This window comes from Jaculus jaculus, chromosome 5 (assembly GCF_020740685.1).
Source record: "Jaculus jaculus isolate mJacJac1 chromosome 5, mJacJac1.mat.Y.cur, whole genome shotgun sequence".
In the NCBI taxonomy this organism is placed as follows: Eukaryota; Metazoa; Chordata; class Mammalia; order Rodentia; family Dipodidae; genus Jaculus; species Jaculus jaculus.
The window spans coordinates 173,128,110-173,149,129 of NC_059106.1; the positions used below are offsets into that span (position 1 = coordinate 173,128,110).

The following is a 21,020-nucleotide window of genomic DNA, read 5'->3' on the forward strand; positions in this document are numbered from 1 at the left end:
CTAACGGCCACTGGAGAGGAGAGCAGGGTTCGTCTGTGATTTTACCACTGCAAGCTTCCTGCTGCATAAGAAACAACCCCCATGATCATGCAAGCAACCCCAAATTAACTCAGTGGGATGAATAAAGGAGGTATGAGAGATGAGGATTAATGGGGAAGAAGGGTGTTAGTGGGAGAGGAGAGGGATAAGAGAGGGTAATGGGGGAATAAATCAAAATTATTATATACATGTATGAAAATGTCAAAAATGAAAACTTTTAAATATACATGCAAACATATATGTGTATACATATACACATATATAAAAATATGTGTACATCCTAGTGAAATGTCAAAACACAAAATAAACCTGGACCATTTCTAAATTTGTGCTTTACCACAGGAAAATTAAATGGACCAATCTAAATTTCATTCCACCATCCAGGGAAGATCTCTTACTGCTTCTGCCTAAATATATGGATTTTTTTAGCAAGTAAGTATATTTAACAAAAATAAATACATCAATAGAAGAAAAATGCTAGATGTAGATGTCTAAGAACAATTACAGTCTAAAAATAATATTCCCTAAATCTATCATAGTGTTTTAAAATTAACATTTTTACATAATAAAAATGCTGACAGTAAAAAATAAAGCATTTAGCTTGAGAGGCAGAATTGTAATAGGAAAGGGGAAAAGTCTGACCATTTTAGAAAAATCATTGCAAATGGTTTCAGAAAAATTCTAAGTACAAAGCAAGCATATGACAAGGCCTGCCAATTCACAGAGGACAGAGACGTAACACCACAGGGCTCACAGAGAACAGGGACATGTAACACCACACCGCTCACAGACAACAGATGTAGACAGTGTACACACCACAGTCTGAAGGCATTGGCGCTGCACAGATGGAAAATGTAACCGGAGTATCAGAACCGGGAACTAGGAACGGGTATCTTCCAGTCAGAGGACCTCCTCCTAGTGGGTCATCTGGACGGTCCTCTATGGTCATCGTCTAGAACAGCACCTAGAGTAAAACAGGGAAAACAAAAAGCATGTCTACTTGGTGACAACTTAGAATGACTGCCTTCAATCACAAATCCTAGTCTTTTGATTGCTGACATTCTTCAATGTTCAAGAAGCTCTTTATTTATTTATTTGTTTGTTTGTTTATTTATTTATTCATTTAAAAAAAAAAAGGGCAGATCAAGAGAGAGAGAGAATGAGAGAGAATGGGCATGCCAGGGCCTCTAGCCAATGCAAACGAACTCCAGATGCATGTGCCACCATGTGCCTCCAGCTTTAAGTGAGTACTAGGGAATTGAACCTGGGTCCTTTGGCTTTGCCAACAAGCACCTTAACTGCTAAGTCACCTCTCCAGCCCCAAGAAACTCTTTTATTTTACTCTGGTGTGTCCTCTGTGCACTGTGTGTGTGCAATGTACACACACGTGTGTCCTCCTCTATCACTCTTCCATTACATTTTCCTGAGACAGAATCTCCCTGAGCCTGGAGCTCCCTGTCTGGGGGTGAGCCTGGATGACCAGCATGCCCCAGGGACCATTCCTGCCCACAACCCTGCAACCCCCCCCCCAACCAACTGGGCTGACAGGAGTGTGACACCTTGCAGCTTTTGATGTCTGTGCTAGGGATGGAACTCAGGAGCCTGTGCACTAACCTGCTGAGCCATCCCCCCAGCCCAACAAGGGAAGGGAATAAATTCCTCTGTGGTCTAGAAACCATGTGTAAAGGCTGAAGTGTGGTTTGGTCAAGCACTTGCCTGAAAATGGCACATCACCTCCCATTGCTTCATGTGCATGCTGACTGGAGACAAAGCTCAAGAGGACACACTCTAATAGATGAAACTTTATTTTCCACTAAGAGAGGAACCTGCTTAAAGTGCTACCCTAGATGGGCCGCATCCTCTCAGGGTCACACACAGGGACATGTCAGCCCCTGGAGCTAGGCCACGGCGTCTCATGATGGGACACTGGTCGCACCATCTGCCATTCAGCCTGGTGCCATGTGCTCATCATTAGACAGACTCTAGCTCAGAATGCTTCCATTGTTTTCTGATGTCCCAGAAAATGTCACTGAAAACTAATAATGTCACTCACAAAGGCAGATTACACAGATTGCTCAATGTAGCAATATGCAGTCTGCTTATTCAACTCTAGCAGAAGGTAGGCTATGCCGCCTAAACCATTATCACTCAGATTACCTCTTCTTCCCAGAAAATATGAGTGCATGGAAGAAATTTGCTCTAAATGATACTTGTGCTATACCATACCCCCATCCACAAGGACATATAAAGCAGGAAAAAAATGTAAGTAAAGCTCAGCTATGAAGCTAAAACTTCATTTGTTTACACCAGATCTTCAAGTCTAAGATATTATGAATCCTCCTATTTTTAGATATAAGCAAAAATAATATCTAGAAACACATTAATTTGTATTATATTAAGTAGAAAGAACATGCAAAAAGTTAACAGTTTACTATAATAAGAACTAAGGTCACAGTGTGTGCTTCAGAATCCTCGTTAATAAACATCTCGCAGACAGCCAGGGTCACCATTCCACTCCTCCCCAAGGAGTCACCTCTGCACTGGTTTCCTGCCCAGTGCTTCACTACCAGCAAGAACTGGTAAAAGTAGCATGCTTTCTTTTCTCTTAAGCAGTGTGCTTGTATATGGACAGGATGTTATGCATTAAGCCACCTAAATCCACTTGTTATTTTAAGGGAATCCAATTTTTCTTGAATGCTGAAATCACTTGCCACCCAAAATGAAGGCATTTTACACTAACCTTACCACATAAACAAGACAAGACAAGCTCAAGGAATTGGTGTCAAATAGCATGAGCAACCTTCCTCAAACCCTTTCAATGCCAAACAGTAAGCCATACCACTAGAAAGCCCTCCCTTGCATTACATTTTCCCCGTCTTGGGGTACCTGCTTGCTTGGCAGTAGATTTGGGCAACTGTTCTACAGAGCAGGTGTGAGGCTTCCTTTAGAGGCAGAGCAAAAGTAAGTTCGATGATTATAGTTAAGGAAGCGCTGCATAAAGGTTCTGTTCTGGGTGTGGCAGAGATTTACAAAAATGAGTGACAGATGGCCCATGTGCGATCTCCTAAAAATATATCACTGATAAGCGTTGATTATGACACAGAAGGGTGGGTACCAGGAACATTTGCTGTGGGGACTTCAAGGAATCAGAATGGTGCCTAACACCAAAGCTGAGTCTGAAAAACTGAGCAGGAAGAAACAAGGGAGAAACTGAAAAGAACTGGGAGAGAAATGAAAGGGAGATGGGCATGTGGGGACTTGTAGCGTGGCTTAGAATGAGTAAGAGGATGGCTGAACAGGCTTTTCTTAAATCCCTGACCAAAGACCAAACCACTCCATTTCATGAGCCCTGGGGAAATACCGATGTTCCAAAAGGGGAGATTAATATTACTGTGAGCACTCAGTCGGGACTCGGACATATTTGTTATTCTCTAAATTTGTCAGGAAGCAGGGTTCAATGTGACCCCCCCTCCCCCGAGCACCCTTCCTTTCCTGGAAGATTGCTGAAACCCTAAAAGAACACCACCTCACACAACTACCTAGCCCAGGAACTACGCTGCACCCTTCATGGACTCACCAAGCAATCAAATCCCAGAGCCAAAGTAAAAAGGTGCAATGTCACGCACGTCATTACTGTACACAACACGTCACACCCAGAGAAGCCATCGCAGCACTGGGCCAACAATCAGCATTCTTTGTATTTTTCATCACCTGGAGTCTTTTCCTAGCCCTATTTCCTTATCTTCATGAAAACAATTCTAACTTGCATCTCACCAAAAAACTATGCATCTTTCACATGTTTTCAGAATCCTTCCCTAAAGCTAATTCCTGTATCTGAAGACACTTACTCCCTGAAATCTTGATCAGATGTAGAGATGGATTTATCTGGGATGAGCAGATTGCTTTTAAGAGATTCTGCTATGGCTAGCTGGTGAAACTGATGGGTGTAATGTTTTTTAAAGTCTGCCCTAATTGACTGGGTATAGCCACACCTGATAGTTCCAGTAACTAGGATTAAAGCTCCAACTTTCAATGACCTGGGAATTCCAACTCAAGTAACTTCTGAGTAAAAGCATCTTGTAACATGGCCCTAACAACATGACGCTAACAACACGGCCCTAACAGCATGGCCCTAACAGCTCGTAACTCGTCAAAGGTCCCTGATTTTGCATTAGCACAGAAGTAATAAGAAATGCTGGGGCTGGAAAGATGGTGCAGTGGTTCATGGTGCTTGCTTTCAAGGCTTGACAGCCTGGGTTCAATTCCCCAGTACCCACATGAAACCAGATGCAGAAAGTGGAACATGTATTTAGAGTTTGTATGGGCAAGAGGCCCTGGCCCACCCACACTTTCTCTTTCCTTCCCCCCTCCTTTTTCTTTCTCTCTCTGTCTCTCTTATTTTTCTCAAATAAATAAAATACTTTTTAACAGAAGCAATGTCAACCAACCAACCTTTTCAGAATGATTCAGGTTGTTATGCCCCAAAAAGGAGCCTACTAAGAGCAGGTAACTCCTTCAGACTGTTGTTTCTTTTTTTTTTTTTTAATTTTTATTTATTTATTTGAGAGCGACAGACACAGAGAGAAAGACAGATAGAGGGAGAGAGAGAGAGAATGGGCGCGCCAGGGCTTCCAGCCACTGCAAACGAACTCCAGATGCATGCGCCCCCTTGTGCATCTGGCTAACGTGGGACTTGGGGAACCAAGCCTCGAACCGGGGTCCTTAGGCTTCACAGGCAAGCACTTAACCGCTAAGCCATCTCTCCAGCCCTGTTGTTTCTTTTTCACTGTTTCATTTCTGTTGTGCTGGGACTGGGTCCACAGCCTCACCTGTGCCAGGCAAGTACTCCACCACTGACTTACTCCAACTCTCCCCTTGGAACTTCTTGGGAGATCATGACTGACGAGGAGCATGCTCAACTAACAGGGTAACCCGAGCTGGCTGGAATCATGAGGCCCTGTCATTCCACTTCCCATAGCAATTTGTTACAAATGAGTCTTAACTTAAATGAATCTTTCAAGACTAAGTGTGTAAAAAAATAAAACTCTCTAACATCCACTTGATTATCAGTTGACCAGGTGTAATCCTTCCTTTTGGGAATGTACTGACAGACTCCCAGCTTCCACCAACCCAAGGGCTAAGAATGTCAAATGTCCTCAGACAGCATCTGAGGCCCATGGTGATTTCCCCACTTTACTGTAACCCGCCTACCTGATGGTCAGCCAGTGTGTTTGAAAAGTGCCTTGATTTGACTTTCTTCTGTCCCATAACTATAAAACCTTCATGAAATTGTTAACGCATTGGAACATGGAATTTAGGATAAATTTGTGTCCCCGGGCCATGGTCACTCATATTTGGTTCCAGAATAAACCGTCTCTAACCCCTTTGAGGTGAAAGCTGTATCTTTTGCATCAACAGTTAATTTATTTCAGAGAGAGAACGAAGCAGATAGAGAAAAAAAGGGGGGTGCACCAAGGCCTCTAGCCACTGCAAAGGAACTCCAGAGGTATGCATAACATTGGGCATCTGGCCTTCATGGGTACTAGGGAATCAAACCTTGGTCCTTAGGCTTTGCACTCAAGTGCCTTAACCACTGAGCCAGCTCTCCAGCACCTACAATCACTTTTTTGTTTGTTTGCTTGTTTTTTGAGGTAGGATCTCACTGTAGCCCAGGCTGACCTGAAATTCACTATGTAGTCTCAGGGTGGCCTTGAACTCAAAGTGATCCAGGTACTTCTGTCACCACGCTCAGTTACAATCACTTCTTTCTTTCTTTCTTTTTTTTTCTTTTTTTTTTTTTTTACAATCACTTCTTAAAGGCCTTGCTGGTGGGGCTATATGTGGCAAACTTGAAGTGTTGGAAATAAATCCTACATATAGTGTACTGTGTACTAACTCTACAAACTAGAAATAATCACGTTCACTGCATGTCAGCATTCAATGTCTCGTCAGCTCAGGCAGTCCACATGGAGGGAGCGCATTACAAATGAGAAAAAGAAAAGAAAGGATCATATTTCTCTTAGATGGACCAGGGCTGTTTGCCCATAGAAATGTAGAAAGTTAGGTTCGCCTCTAAAGTGCCCCCATGGTCTGTAGATGTCCACACAGCCTGCTCTGCTGCCCCTCAGACAACCGAAAGGGCACGAGAGACTCAAAAATGACAGGTGTCAGAGAGAGTGAACTTCCACTAGACTACTTGACAGGTGTCTCCATTGAGAAAGCGACTTCTTTATTGAAGTATCTCTGCTGCAGAACACCAACGTCTACCCTGGAACACACAGCGGGTTATTATCTCATCACAGTATCGCCTTGATACAAATCAAAACATTGTTTCCAAACAGAGCTGGGATCCACACGTCTCCAGACAGCATCTGCATAAGTGAACGACCTCACATCTAACTACTTACAGTTTTTCTTTTTTTTTAATTAATTACGGACATACTTAATACGGATACACCGTGTGTTGGCACCATCCTTTCCCTCGTCCCTGTCCCCATGCCGCTGGGGCTGTAGTGAGTTTCCAGCTCCTATGAAGCCGCCCACCCAACCCAAAAGGGGCAGCGTCCGGCTCGGCTCGGGCAGGCCCTGCTCAGCTCATGTGCCTTCCCAGGAATCTGTGCAACCACCGACTACAGACCAGAGTGAAACGGCGGTGAGGTGAGTTTCAAATACACTCCATCCTCACAAATAGCTGCTCAACAATTTAACAACCGAGGCAAGTTAGAGTCCTGAGGCGGTGCGGAGAACCTACTACGTATGAACCTACCATGCACTGAGCACAGGCCACCCCGCGCATCCCTCCCCTCCCGCATCCCTCTCTACTCCCGCATTCCCCTCCCGCATCCCTCTCTACTCCCGTATTCCCCTCCCGCATCTCTGTGCTTCCCTTTCCCCGCCCACATCCTCCTGCAATCCTGCACATCCCTACCGCCCGAATCCCCGCGCATCCCTCTCCCCGCCCGCATCCCTCTCCACTCCCGCATTCCCCTCCCACATCTCCCGCATCCCTTTCCCCGCCCACATCCTCCGGCATCCCTGCACATCCCTCTTCCCGCCCGCATCCCTCTCCACTCCCGCATTCCCCTCCCACATCCCCCGCATCCCTTTCCCCGCCCACATCCTCCGGCATCCCTGCACATCCCTCTTCCTGCCCGCATCCCTCTCCCGCCCGCATTCCCCTCCCACATCCCCCGCATCCCTTTCCCCGCCCACATCCTCCGGCATCCCTGCACATCCCTCTCCCCTCCCGCATCCCTCTCCCGCCCGCATCCCCGCGCATCCCTCATCCCATAGCAACGGAAACGGCAGCCCGCGTCCCCGCTCCAGGTGCCCAGGAGGCCCCCCTGCGGCCGGCGCCGGCGCCGCTCCCTCCCCCGCGGCCGCGGCCACGAGGCTTCCGTAGCCCGCAGCGCCCCGAGCGGCGCGGCCCTCCCCGAACGGCCCGCCGCCCTCCACCTGCCTGCCCCGGGTCCTCGGAGCGCGGAGGCCGGCGGAGAAGCGCGCTCCCCGGGGCCGCCGCCGTGTCCCGCGGCCGCCCTCCGGAGCTCGCGGCCGGGTCGCCGCAGCCGCTCCGCTCCACGCCGCGCGCCGGAACCGGGAGCCGGGCCCCACGCGGGTCGGCGCGCACGCGCGCAGGGCATCGGCCAGGCCCCGCGCACGCGCCTGCGCTCGCTCGCCCGGTCACCGCTGCGGTCACCGCTGCGGAGCGCCCTGCGCTGCCCCGCGCGCCCGGGCACCTGTCCAGCGCAGCACGCGGCCAGGTTCTCCACGGAGCCCCGCGGCGGGGCGGGGGGACCCACGGCCATCGGCCTCCCTCCGCTCTCACACCCACCCTGGTGACGGGGCCCGCAGCGTCATCTTCTCCGGGTAGCTCCTGGCCGAGGGGTACATGCAGCTGCCTCCCTGCTTGCGGGTTCCGCGAGGAGCCTGCGTGCTGTGCCCTCCACGCGTGAGCAGTTAGAGAGCCACGCCAGGGGAGGATAGTCCTGGCAAGAGCGCCCGCCCCACCTGTCCTGTGCCGCGCTTCTGTCTCCCACGCTGGAAAGACGTGGAGCTGACGCCAAACTTACAGGAAATGGACACCTGGGTCCTCCGGCCACAGTAAGAGCAACGGCGTTGGTTGACACTTAGAGTCCTTAATGAGAACTAAGGGGAGGTTTGTAGCCTTGAGTCAAGTGCCAGGCGGGTGGCGCACGCCTTTAATCCCAGCACTCGAGAGGCAGAGGTAGGAGGATCGCTGTGACTTCGAGGCCACCCTGAGACTACAGAGTGAATTCCAGGTCAGTCTGGGCTGGTGAGACCTTACCTCGAAAAACCAAAAAAAAAAAAAAAAAGAAAGAAAAAGAAAAAAAGGTGTCACGCCGTAACTGCTCTCTGTGAGGCCTACAAGCAGTGCCCTGTTCTTCCTGTCCTGTGGTAATGCGTCAAGTGAAGACATGAATGATCGCCTTTGCCAGTGTACACACACCACAGCACCTTTTCCTGTCAGAACTCTTGGTTCTCCAGTCAAGTATCAAAAACCTTCCCAGTTGCTTGAATCCCAGCATCCTCTGGTAAATGATCATAGTTGAGTACCTCCAATGAGGAGGAACTAACCCACTACCTTAAAAGGTAGCTGTTTTGCCCTGACGGGCCAATTCTTTCTCTCTCATAAAAAAAAAAAAAAAAAAATCAAATAAAGGGAGCTGTTGTGTGCCGGACCCTTTGGAGAACTTATTCCTTCATTGGGAGCTAAATATCAGCTCTGTGCCCCTCCCCCTGCCCTTTGAACTCCATTCCATCCTGGGAACTCACAGCTAGTCCAGGTCATGCAGGGGGAGCACTCCGCTCTGCAGGCTGCTCTACCCCACCACTCACCAGCATGAAGGGCTCTTCAGGTCACACGCCAGCGCGTCTCAGATGTGATCCTCCAGAATGAATGGGCAGCCTGCAGAATGAATGCCAGGGGAGAGTACTGTCACCTCTTCCTACACCTGAGTTTCTGTTAGCACAGCTCAGGGTATCAGAGCAGTTGTGGGCAGCAGCCACGGCACAGGGGTGAGCTGGGTGGAGCACAGTGCCAAGTGAAACCCACGGTACCTAAGCAGTGTCACATTCCGCGCCATCCCACATCCTGGGACAGCTGCCACGGTCTCTGTCCCGCAGGCGCTCAAGGATGGTGGCGTGACTCAGTTCCTCCTCCTCCCCGAGGACTCCACCTCCCTTTCCCTGCTTTTGTCCCATCCTTCTGGAGCCTCACCCACCCACCTCAGGCTGATTAAAACAGAGAAAACAACTTGTATGCAGTGGCTCTAAGCAGCTGTAAATGAGGCCCATTGCCACTGAAGCACAGAAACTCATAAAAATCTGTCTCAACAGAAGGAGCTATCGGTGTCACTTCCACAGGTAAACAGTTTGCTTTCATTGCTGATTTAAATTAGCCACCTCGATGCATGGGTGACAGGATGTGGCTAGCCAAGTGGTTCTGGGCCTTAATAAAGGTCTCTGTTAGAACCAGCCAGGCCACTGGCTTTTTCTGCTACGTGCAAATGCACACAAAACAGCAGTCAAATTCCCAGGGCACCAAATCACCAGGGAGTCTCCCACAAACCTAGCTGCCTTGATTCCAAAAACCAAAACTACTTCTTAGCCCACCACCAGGAACGCAAGCCCTCACTCAAGTCCCCTCTGTGGATCGGACACCACCCCACCTGCCCGTCACACAAATCTTGGAAGTAGGTGCTGCCCGTTTCTAATGACGACACTGAGCAAGTGATACGGGATCAGGCTGTGGAGCTTGAGCTGGCGGCTGGGCTGGGCAGATCCACGGGCTCTGATCCAGCTCCAGCTGCTGAGGCTCGCCCCTGTCTGGAGGTGCCAAGCTCCTGAACAAGGCAGCCATGCCCACAGTGCCCAGTGGGTAGGACTGGGGAGCTGCAGCGCAGAGGGCAGGAAGAGCGTCGCTGACCATGCAGCGTATGGTGCTGCTTCTGGGAGAGCACGTCTCCACTTCACAAATGGTCGGGCACAAGATTCGAACTAAGACGCTCCGATCGAAAGCCCTTGTTGGCAAAGGGGCCTGATGGTCATGATCTCGGTGGCAGATGCTAGTTACACAAGACCTGCACAACAGGAAGAGCAGGCATGATGACATCAAAATAGTTGGAAAGAAGGGATTCAGTGCAGGGGGGACTTAGGAGGGGGCTTATCATCAAGCTATGTTATCCATATTTATGAAAAGTGTCAATTTAAAAAGTTTAAAAAATATTTTTTTAAAGAAGAGGCCCAGGAAAAAAAATTAAAACTTTTTTTAAAAAAAAAAAAAAACGTCCTTGTGGGCCCAGAAATGGCTGCACGGAACACCAAAGACCATTCAGAAATTCTTTCAGCATCAGGAAGATCTGTCAGCAACTTCCAGATCCCAGGCCGGAAGGAAGGGGTTGGAGGCGATGGGCAAGAGGAGGCAGAGGCGCTGCTCTTGCATCTACTGCATGTTGGGCAGGAGGCCATTCATATGGGGAGGAAAGAGTTAATTCGCACACTTTGGGTGCATGGGGACCAAGGCCTCGGGACTATGAGGGACACCTAGCTGTCAGGATTTAGGGTATCAGCAGGGTGTTCAAATAGCAGAAATGGTTAAAGCACTTAATGAATGCTTCATGATTTCCTTTCTGGCACATTTGTAAATGACATGATCATCAGCATGGAAAACTCAGAAAAAATCAAAAAGCTATAAAAAGTAATAAGTTAACAAGGTTGCCAAATACAAGATCAATTTATGAAAGTCATTAGTTTACATCAGTAGGAAAACAAACAAGGAATAGACAGTAAGAGGCCATTCATGAGAGCAACAAAAGCTTACAGCTGTGCATCCAGGGCTTAATCTAATGACTGGTAAGAACCTTATGGAGAAAATGTTAAAACTCTATGTAACAACATGAAAGGATACAGAACCAATGAAGAGATACACCACATATAGGATGGCTTTATATTTTAAAAATGTCAATTAAATCTCTAAATACAATGTTTTGCTATAACTAAAATTCTAACAGGAACTAAAATTTTAAGGAGCTCACTAAACTTACATATTTAAAAAAATCGTTAAGTGGCTCAATTTTGAAAAGCAAGAGCAAAGGAAGAAGGCCTACCCTGGTAGGTACTCTGTTCTCCCCAGATGGTAATGAGCACTGCAACGCTGCTCTAGGGCGAATACAGCAGCCACACACAGTGCGAGTTCTGAAGTTGTCCCGCCGACAAGTGAGACCTTCATCGTATAAAACTGATACCACAAACCACTGAGAAAACAATGTAAATTACCTAGATGGTGTTGGGGAAACTGGCTTAGTTAATGAAGACACATGACTGACTTTATAAACATAAAGTCATATCTGCCATATACAAAGAGCAACTTCAGGCATATTAAAGACATATAAAAGAGCAAAGAAAACATGGGAAACTGTCTCTATGGTTGTAAAGTAACGCTTTATTTCCAGAAACATGATTGCATAAAGCTGGGTGTGGTGGCACACTTGCAATGCCAGTACTGCGGAGGCCAAGACAGAAAGATCCTTGGAGCTCCTCAAACAGCCCGTGCAGCCTGCTTGGCTAGCTTGTCTCAGGACAAAGCCCAAGAGAAACAATACCGAAGGTTGTTCCCCAGCCTCCACACACACGTACACAAAAGATGACTGCAAGGGCAGGGTGGGGCTTCATAGTGAAGAGTATACCCAACATGTTTGAAGGTCTGTATTAAGTCCCCAGGACTGGGGGAGAAAAGGCCCCAAAAGCACAAAGACTGAGAGATTTGACTGTACCACCGTAAGGTTTCAATTAAAGTACCATAGGAGACAGCTCAGTAGATAAACGTCTTGCAGGGCAAGTATGAGCACCTGAGTTTGGATCCCCAGAGCCCACATGAAAGCTGAAAGCTGGGCTGGAGAGATGGCTTAGTGGTTAAGCGCTTGCCTGTGAAGCCTAAGGACCCCGGTTTGAGGCTTGTTGCCCCAGGACCCACGTTAGCCAGATGCACAAGGGGGCACATGCATCTGGAGTTCGTTTGCAGTGGCTGGTGGCCCTGGTGTGCCCATTTTCTCTTTCTCTCTCTCTCTCTCTCTCTCACTCTTTCTCTCTGTCTGCCGCTCCCAAATAAATAAATAAAAATAAACAAAAAAAATGTTTTTTCAAAAAAGCTGAAAGCTACCAGGAGCTTCCATCAGCTCAGCAAGCCTACAACAAGATGGCAGACAGAGACAGAATTTCCCAGAAACTCATGGACCAGAGAGCCGGGTGAGTGGAGCAGGGAACAAGAGAGAACCCTTGCCTCAAAGTGGGTAGAGACAGACCCAAGGCTGTTCTCTGAGCTCCACATGTATGTCCTGGCACGTGTGCCCACAGACACTCACAGGAACACACATAACACTCATCATACACCAAAAAATACCACAGGATCCCAGCACTCAGGAGGCTGAAGCCGGAGGACTAGCCAGGGCTTAGGGGCAGCCTGGACCGCAGAGTAAGAACCCGTCTCAAAAGGAGTCCATAGCATGTGCCCAGGCAGCCCTCATGAGCTCCTGCTCCAAGAGCCACTGCCGCACCATCAGAGGCAAAAAGTCAGAAAGATAATCCCAGGTGCTGGCAAGGACACAGAGAAACGGGACTCTTTATACAGTACCACTGGGAATTCAAACTGGTAAATACATTCTGTTTGTATGCATATGCATACATGCGTGCACGCACACAGGCTGGTGCCCAGGCCAGAGGCAAGTCTCAGATGTCCCTCAGGTGCTGTCCAACTTATATTAAGACATTATTATTAAAAACCCTTTATTCAGGGTTTTTCTCACTGGCCTGGAGCTCACCAACGAGGCTGGTGACTGGCAATGAGCCCAGGTGTCTCCTTTCTCCACCTCCCCAGCACTGGGATTACAGGTATGCCCAGCTCTTCCCAATCATAGGTTCAAAGACCCCCATGCTTACAGGGCAAGCCATCTCCTCAGCCCCATGCCAGAAACTACATTCAGTAAAGTTGTCTGGCATGGGTTAGTGAAAATGTAATCCTTCTGCAGCCGTCCACCGTTTGTGAAGCAGGGACTCCCACTGGCCCGGAGCTCACAAGCTAGGCTGGCCAGCAGGCCCCGGGGCATCCTCCCACCTTTGCTTCCCCAGCACTGGGATTATCAGCATGGGCCACCATGTCTAGCATTTTCACACAGATTCTAAGGATCCAACTCAGGCCCTCAGTGCTTGCGAGGCACCTTTGTCTCTGCAGCTCAGGGCTGGGCAATGGCCCAGTGAGTGAAGCACTTGTCACAGAAGCACGGGGGTCAAAGTGCAGGCCCCCAAGCCCAAGGGGAGCAGAGGCAGTAGCCTGCCTTTGAATCCTTGTGCTTCTGCAGGGAGATGGAAGCCCGAGGCGGGGGACTCAGGAAGCCTGGAGGCAGCTGGCCCAGTGTGTGCGGTGCTGAGCAACAAGAACTCCTGCCTCAGACCCACACCCAGGCTTGTCATGTGACCTACACACACACACACACACACACACACACACACACACACACACACGGGGGGGGGGTGATTTAAAATTTAAAGTCTTGGGCTGGGGAGATGGCTCAGTAGATAAAGCTCTTACCACCCAGGCCTGAGAAGCTGAGTTCAGATGGCCAGACCCTGTGGAAAACCTGAGCAGACATTGGCTAGAGAGATGGCTCAGTGGTTAAGGCACTTGCCTGCAAAGCCTAATGACCCAGGTTCAATTCCCCAGTCTCCATGTAAAGCCAGATGCACAGTGGCACATGCACTTGAGTGCATTTGTAGCAGCTAGAGACCCTGTCATGTCTATTGACTCTCTGTCTTTCTTTTCTCTCTCTCTGCTTGCAAATAAATAAAAATATTTTTTTAGAAAGAGATTGGATACACAAAAGCAGCTTCAAACCAGTTTCCTCTAGTACATTAATGTCAATGAGCTTGTTCCTCCATGGAAATCAACTCTAACCAACCCTGTTTATTAACTATCATAGAAAGGTGAGGTGTGAAGATCATCTTTTAGGCACCATAACGATACCATCATCCAGAGTCCTAATGTGGGAAGGTCTATGGAACAAATAACCCGTTCCGACAGCCAACAACATAGTTCAGAACTGTTACAGCTCAAGAGAGCTCAGGGCCCTGTCCACAAGGCCATAGTGTGCAAGCCTTCAAGCAACTGCTTTTAATTCTTAAGCTGGGCGTGGTGGCTCATGCCTATAACCCTAGCATGTGGGAGACTGGGGCAGAGGATCATCATGAGTTCAAGACCAACCTGGGCTACGTAGTGAGTTCTAAGACAGCCTAGGCTACAATGTGAAGCCATGTCTGTATCAGTGACCAGGAACAACTTACAGGAGGGAAGGGGTTATTTGAGCTAACAATTCCGACAGTGGAGTCTCCCAGGGTAGGGATGTCATGGTGTCAGAAATCACACTGCAGCCCAGTCGGAAGAAGACAAACCAGAAATGGCAAGGAGTCATCCAACCTGAAGGCTCTCCCCAGTGTCCCATCCCCTCCAGTAAGGCTGCACCTTTTAAAGGTTCCACAGCATTCCCGAATAGTTCCAGTACCCCAGCTGGGAACCAACTATTCAAGCATATGACGTTATGAGGAATATTTGACACTCAAACCACAACACCATTTCAAAAAGAAAAAAAGGTTAAAGCACCTCCTTACGACCACTGGGGGGATTTTTTTTTTACTACTTTTGTTAGCTATTATATTTGTTAGCTATTATAATGGCATTGCAGTTATATTTTTATTAAAAATCTTTATCATGGGCTGGAGAAGTGGCTTAGAAGTTAAGGCACTTGCCTACAAAGCTGAAGGACCCAGGTTCAGTTCCTCAGGACCCATGTAGGCCAGATGCAAAAATATTTATCTGTTGGTGAGTCATAGAGAAGTATGTATGATAAAATGTGTCATGCCTGAAACCTCCTTTAATGTGCCCCGTTAGCACTGAATGTTAGGTGGGAAAGATATATGAAAAATAATAACACAGTAATAATTATCAAAGTTGAATGAATGTTTTGTTTTTTCTTCTGTTACATGAATTGGGAAATTTTTGTGTATTAAAAAGTTATTTGCAAAACAGCTTCAGGTGGGCAAAGGTTTTGGTCTACTTCTGCCACAGCTATATCCCAGCCATCCAAATGCTCTCGGGTGCATAGTACGCCTCCAAGAAATAGAACGGGCCCACTTCTCAGTGAGCTCAGTTTCAGGGGAGTTCTGGTGCTCTGGCTACAGCATCGGGAAATCACAAGTTGCCTTTGTTAAACACACGCATGCACACAACTATGAAGATGCAAGTCCAGGAAAGCTTCCTGGAGTCTGCCCAGCTGGCCGCTCACTAAACCAATTCAATTTCATTCCAGCTCCCAGTAAGCCATCAATAGCTTTAATGGCATCTTGTGTGGGGAGGGGCGGTGACAGAATATCAGCTCCCCTGGAGCTGCACTGAGCTTCACCTTGTCAACAAGGAAAGACTGACTCACCTCACCAAAGAAAGCCATTGACAGACCAATTAGCTGGTTCTGCATCATGAGAAAGTCTCTTCTGTGACAAAATCAACATGGATAATACACTGTTTCCAACATCCCTTTGCTGAACGTAGTGACCATCAGTCCAGGGTGGGGAAAGAAATGAGAACCTTTTTCTTTTCAATTCACAGAGTTCAGCACAAGAACACATTGTATGTATATTTATGAAGATGTTGCAAATATGTTTTTAAGGTCCCTCAAAATACACCAGGCCAGATCTTCACCACCATCAAGAAAATCACAGCCTTGAGGCACTTAGAATGACATTTAGAAAGACAGCCAAATTGCATACTGGTCCATCAAATTATCAGGAACACACCGAGTGCCTCCTCCTCTAAGGGCAGCCTGGAAGCTGTAACCAGCTATAAGGTTCACTCTGATTTTCTAGTTTAAAGTAACAGAACAGTGGGCAGCCTGCATCAGAACCCCAGGGATCATCTCTCAGTGGCTCTGCAGCCCTAGCAAACCTCCTCAACTTCCCTGAGCCTCTGGTTGCCCTCTGTGAAGTGAGATAACGAATGGCCCCACATGCTGGGCTCCAAGCATAGGCCTAACCCAGGCTTGCTCGGGAAATCCCGCGCAGGTCACAGGCATGTGAAAAGAAAAACAACAACTGCCTGATGATGGAATGAGTCCGAAAATCTTGCATTTTCCAAGAGGAAAGGACAATGCAGAACGGTGTGGTCAGGAAAAGCCTCAAAAAAGAAGCACTGTGAGCTCAGAGAAGAGTTATAATGAGATGTCCTTATGTAAATGAGGAGCATTAGGTCCTTTGCATATACTGTTTCCATCTTTGACACCTGGCAAAATATCATTTTAATTTCTCTTCTTAGAGAAGTCTAATCATAGAGCATGGCCTTTCACATTTTCACCACTTATGACCCCTTTTCTAATTTCTTTAAAACTTTCTGACAACTTTCATAAATATAGAAAATCTGTCATAAATTCCCTCCCACCATCCCCTTTCCTCCCTTCCAAATCCCCTCCACTGAATCCCTTCTTTCCAACTATTGCCTTTTCTATTTTGATGTCATCACTTTTTTTCTCCTATTATGTGGGTCTTGTGCAGGTAGCATCAGCCACTGTGAGGTCACGAATATCAAGACCACATTGTGTCTGGAAGAGAGCATTGTAAGCAATCATCCCTTTTCTTTGGCTCTTATATTCTTCTGTCACCTCCTCCCCAGTGGTTCCTGAGCCTTGGAGGGTTTGATAAATACATTTTTAATAGCATATAAAAAACAGGTTTCCTCAGAACATTTTTTAAAATTTTATATATTTATTTATTTGAGAGAGAGAAAGGCAGAAAAAGAGAATGGGCACGCCAGGGCCTCCAGCCACTGCAAACGAACTCCAGTCACATGCACCCCCTTAGGCATCTGGCTTATGTGGGTCTTGAGAATTGAACTGGGGTCCTTTGGCTTTGCAGGCAAGTGCATTAACTGCTAAACCATCTCTCCAGCCCAGAACATACTTTTCCTTTGCTCCACCTTATCCCTCATCCCATTCCTATCTCTCCTTGTTCCCTTCGCCTGCCATGGTCTCCTTTCCCCTTTCATGTTGCCTTTTGTCCCCTCCCCCCTTCTCATCACTTTGTCCCCTTCCCCCTTCTCATCACTTTGTCTCCCCCTTTCCTTTCTCATCCTTTTGTCCCCTTCCCCCTTTCTCATCACTTTGTCCCCCCCTTTCTCATCACTTTGTCCTCCCCGTGGTCTCCTTCCTAGCCACCTGTCCTAATCTGGATACTGAACCCTCTTATCGACAAATACAAATGCAAAGTTAGGATCCACGAGCGATTTTGTCTTCTTTGTTGTTCTAGGTCTGGGTTACCTTACATAGTATAATTTTTTCCAATTCCACCCATTTTCCTGCAAATTTCATAACTTCAGTCTTCTTTATAACTCGGTCAAACTCCATTGTGTAGAGGTGCACGTTCTCCTTACCCAGTCATCAGCTGATGCGCGCTTGGGCTGATTCCATTGCCTCGCTATTGGGAATAGAGCAGCAGCGAACAAGGATGGGCAAGTGCCTCTGTGGCAGGGTATCGAGTCCCTCCAGCGCATGCTCAGGAGTGGCATTCCATGTCCAGCTGTCGTTTGATTTTTGGCTTTTTGAGGAACCTCCATACTGATTTCCGTAGCAGTGGCACCTGTTTACACTCCCAACCACAGTGAATAAAGACTTTTCCCTCACAATCTCACCAGCATTTGTTGTCATTAGTTTTCTTGATGAAAGCCATTCTGACTCAAAGTGTTCTAATTTGCATTTCCCTGTTGGGTAAGAATGTTGAACATTTTTAAAAATACCTGACGGCCATTTGTTTCTTCATTTGAGAACTGTCTGTTCATTTCATGAGTCTATTTATTCATTGGCAGTTTTGACTTCTGGTATTTAATTTTTCAGTTCTTTGCATATTCTAGATATCAACCTCCTGTCTGAGGAATAATTGGCTAAGATTTTCTCCCATTCTAACGGCTTGGTGTTTGCTTTATTAGTTTCCTTTGCTGTACAGAAGGTTTTTAATTTCATGTTGTACCGTTTGTTGATTCTTGGGACTATTTCCTGTGCTGATGGAGTCCTGTTCTGAAAGTTCTCACTTATACCTATAACTTAGAGTGCATTCTCCATGTCTTCCCCTAGTAGTATAAACATTTCTGGTTTTAAACTAAGATCTTTGTTCTATTTTGGATTGCTCTTTATGTAGGGTAAGAAATGCAGATCCAATGTTATGCTGCACGTGGATATCCAGTTTTTTTCAGCACCACTTGTTGAACAGGGTTTTTTCTGTCTTTTTTTTTTTTTGCCCCAATGTATGTTTTTAATGCTTCTGTTGAAAATTAGCTATTGCTGTGTGGGTTTATTTTGAACCCTCTACTCCATTAGTGTGTGTGTCTGTTTTTACACAAGTGCCATTCTGTCTTCATCACTATGGCTCTGCAATATATTTTTAGATCTGGTATAACGATCCCACTGGCCGTGTTCTTTGCACTTAGGTTTGCTTTGACTATGTGTTCAAAAGAGAGAGGGTCAGTGGATTTGCAATGCAGTTTTGTGTTTTGGAAATGGCCATGGACAATGTGAGGCAAGGTTGTTGGAAGTCCTTGAATGGAGACCCAATGAAGCCATAAGGATGAACCATGGGTTGCAGTGGAGACTCAGTTGAGATGTTAGGACAAGGGGATGGCTGCCAAGGACAGCTGCTGGCCTGAGATGAATTTTTCCCCAGGCTGTGAGAAGCCTAACTGGAGGGGCAGAATTGGAACTGCAGAGACTTGTCACTGATTAGAGATGTCTGTCTTGGATCTACGGAGCTTGATGTTTGCCCTGTTTTTTATTGTTTTTTTCTTGTTGTTGTTGTTATTGTTGTTTTTTAGATTGTATATTAGTTCACTCCTTCCTTGCTATACCCAATGCCATGTTTTGCAATGTACTTATATGCTGAGGAATGACTATAGGAAAATATGAAAAGTCTTTTTGGGGATGGAGAGATGGCTTAGCAGTTAAGGCACTTGCCTGTGAAGCCTAAGGACCCATGTTCTAATCTCCAGATCTGATGCAAGCCAGACACACAAAGGCAAGACAAGCACAAGATGGCACGTGCCCACTATGTGCCACAAGCATCTGGAGTTCAATTGCAGTGGCTGGAGCCCTGGTGCACCAGTTCTCTCTCCGTCTCTTTGGCACGTTCTCTCTAAAAATAAAAATTAAAGCCTTGAGCATCAACTAGGGGTCTGAGACACCGTTCTGTAGGATCAAGGAAAAGCCACCGTGGAGACTGAGGGCTCGGTCAGTACTGCTCAAAATGGGAATGCACTGTGAGGGTCAAAGTCTACTATGAACTTGGTCAGACGAGGAATCAAGCAAGAGGCACACTTTTCAAGCAGGTCTGTGAAGGTGCTATCGGAAGGACTGGTGGAGAAGGAAGACTTTCCCCCAGAAGACTGGCCCTTCTGGCAATGGAGCACATGTAAAGAAGCTGCAAGAGAACACGGAGCTTTTCGTCTCTCTGGGGTGCAAAGCTATCTCCCCTGCTGTCACCGTCCTTCACAGACAGAACCCAGATTCATCAGCCTTCCAAAACGTCCTGAAGACCAGCAGCTCCCCAGAACCCTTCGCTGCTAGACAGGGACTGATGACGCTCTGACTCTGCAGCCTGCAGACAGCCATTGTCGGACTGTACCAGGTAAGCCAATATAATAAAATTTTCATAACATATTCATTAGATTGGTTCTGTTCCTCAAGGGAACCCTGGCGAACATACTCCTTTTGTGCCCTCCTCATACCTGATACATCCTAATTAAAATAAAACCTCAACATTATGAACTTACAAAAGAATTCAAGCATTCAGAAGTGAAATGTACCAGCTGGAAATAGAGCTTCCTAGAGACTCCTAGCCTTTATCAATTCAACTTAGGTTTATTTTTTCAAAAATAATAAATGGTTTTTACAAGTGATTTCTCCACAGACAGGTTAGTTTTTATATTTAATGTGTTCTCATTGACAACCTGCGTTCAAAATGGAATTGAGCTAGGCAGATGCCCTTGGGGGACGGAGGTCCATTGCTCTCCCTCTCCCGTCATCCCTCTTCAGCCACTTTGCAGGAGAACAAGGACACTCGCCGTTTTAACCTCCGGTTGTTATATAATAACACAGGAGGATGTAATGTCAGGGATGTCTGTCCACTGGACAATAGCGTGGCTCTAGCAAAGGAGCATGAGCTGGGCCTCTTGCCAGAGTGGCATCCCATCCACCAAGGTGCTCAGGACATGGCGGTCCACTCCAGCTGTCCTGCTCCACACGACACCATGCTTTGGTTCCTCTAGTGTCACCCATAGCCTAACCCAGGCTTCTGAGCAAGAAGCCTCCCAGGTTCAGCCTTTCAAGTGTGACACTGCACACCTACCATGGGGGATGAGGAAGCTGCATGTGAACCAAGTTAGCTAGCAGGGAGAGCCTAGCGTATATTTAAGCAATGTCCAGGGCAACTATCAAAATCGGGATGCCTCTATCATAAGACAGCAGCCAGGCTCAGGCCTCAGCTTGTCGCAGGCACCTCCTTGTCGCTGGGATGAAGATCCAAACCAGACAGTTGACAGGAGGAAGGGGGCTATTTCAAGCTTTAAGGTCCATGGGAAGTTCTATCACGCACAGAAGAAGCTGGCTCCCATTCATAACTCCAAGCAGAGAGACACCACCAAAACAGCCGTCACCACAGGCAAGCACAGCCAGAGCTCAGAACCTCTCTGCAAACCTGAAGCTGGAATTCAGATCCTGCCCCAGTGATGTGGCCTCCTGTAGCAGGAGTCTACCTGCTCGAGGCTAAAGCTGAAAACTCAATTTTAAGAAAATACCTGAGTCTATGAAGCCATTCATTCAAAATACCACACAGCTATAGCTGAGAATGGCCAACCCCAAGCACACTGATCCCCACAGTCCTCAGAC

General features: G+C 47.2%; 1 protein-coding gene across 2 annotated transcripts in view; it reads right to left on the reverse strand.

Moving 5' to 3' along the window:
• Clip4 (CAP-Gly domain containing linker protein family member 4) overlaps nucleotides 1–7,898 on the reverse strand; it is a 68,558-nt gene extending 60,660 nt beyond the window's left edge. The window contains exons 1-2 of one of the 2 annotated variants that reach the window (XM_045149444.1): nucleotides 7,871–7,898; nucleotides 856–1,003 (exon numbers count right to left, since the gene is read on the reverse strand). In XM_045149444.1, coding sequence (XP_045005379.1) covers nucleotides 856–988 — 133 coding nt within the window. In that variant the 5' untranslated portion in view covers nucleotides 989–1,003; nucleotides 7,871–7,898. Of the gene's footprint in view, nucleotides 1–855; nucleotides 1,004–7,498; nucleotides 7,568–7,870 lie in introns of those variants that run through there. The other variant, XM_045149443.1, reaches the window with a different exon arrangement.
• Nucleotides 7,899–21,020: the final 13,122 nt, after the last annotated feature.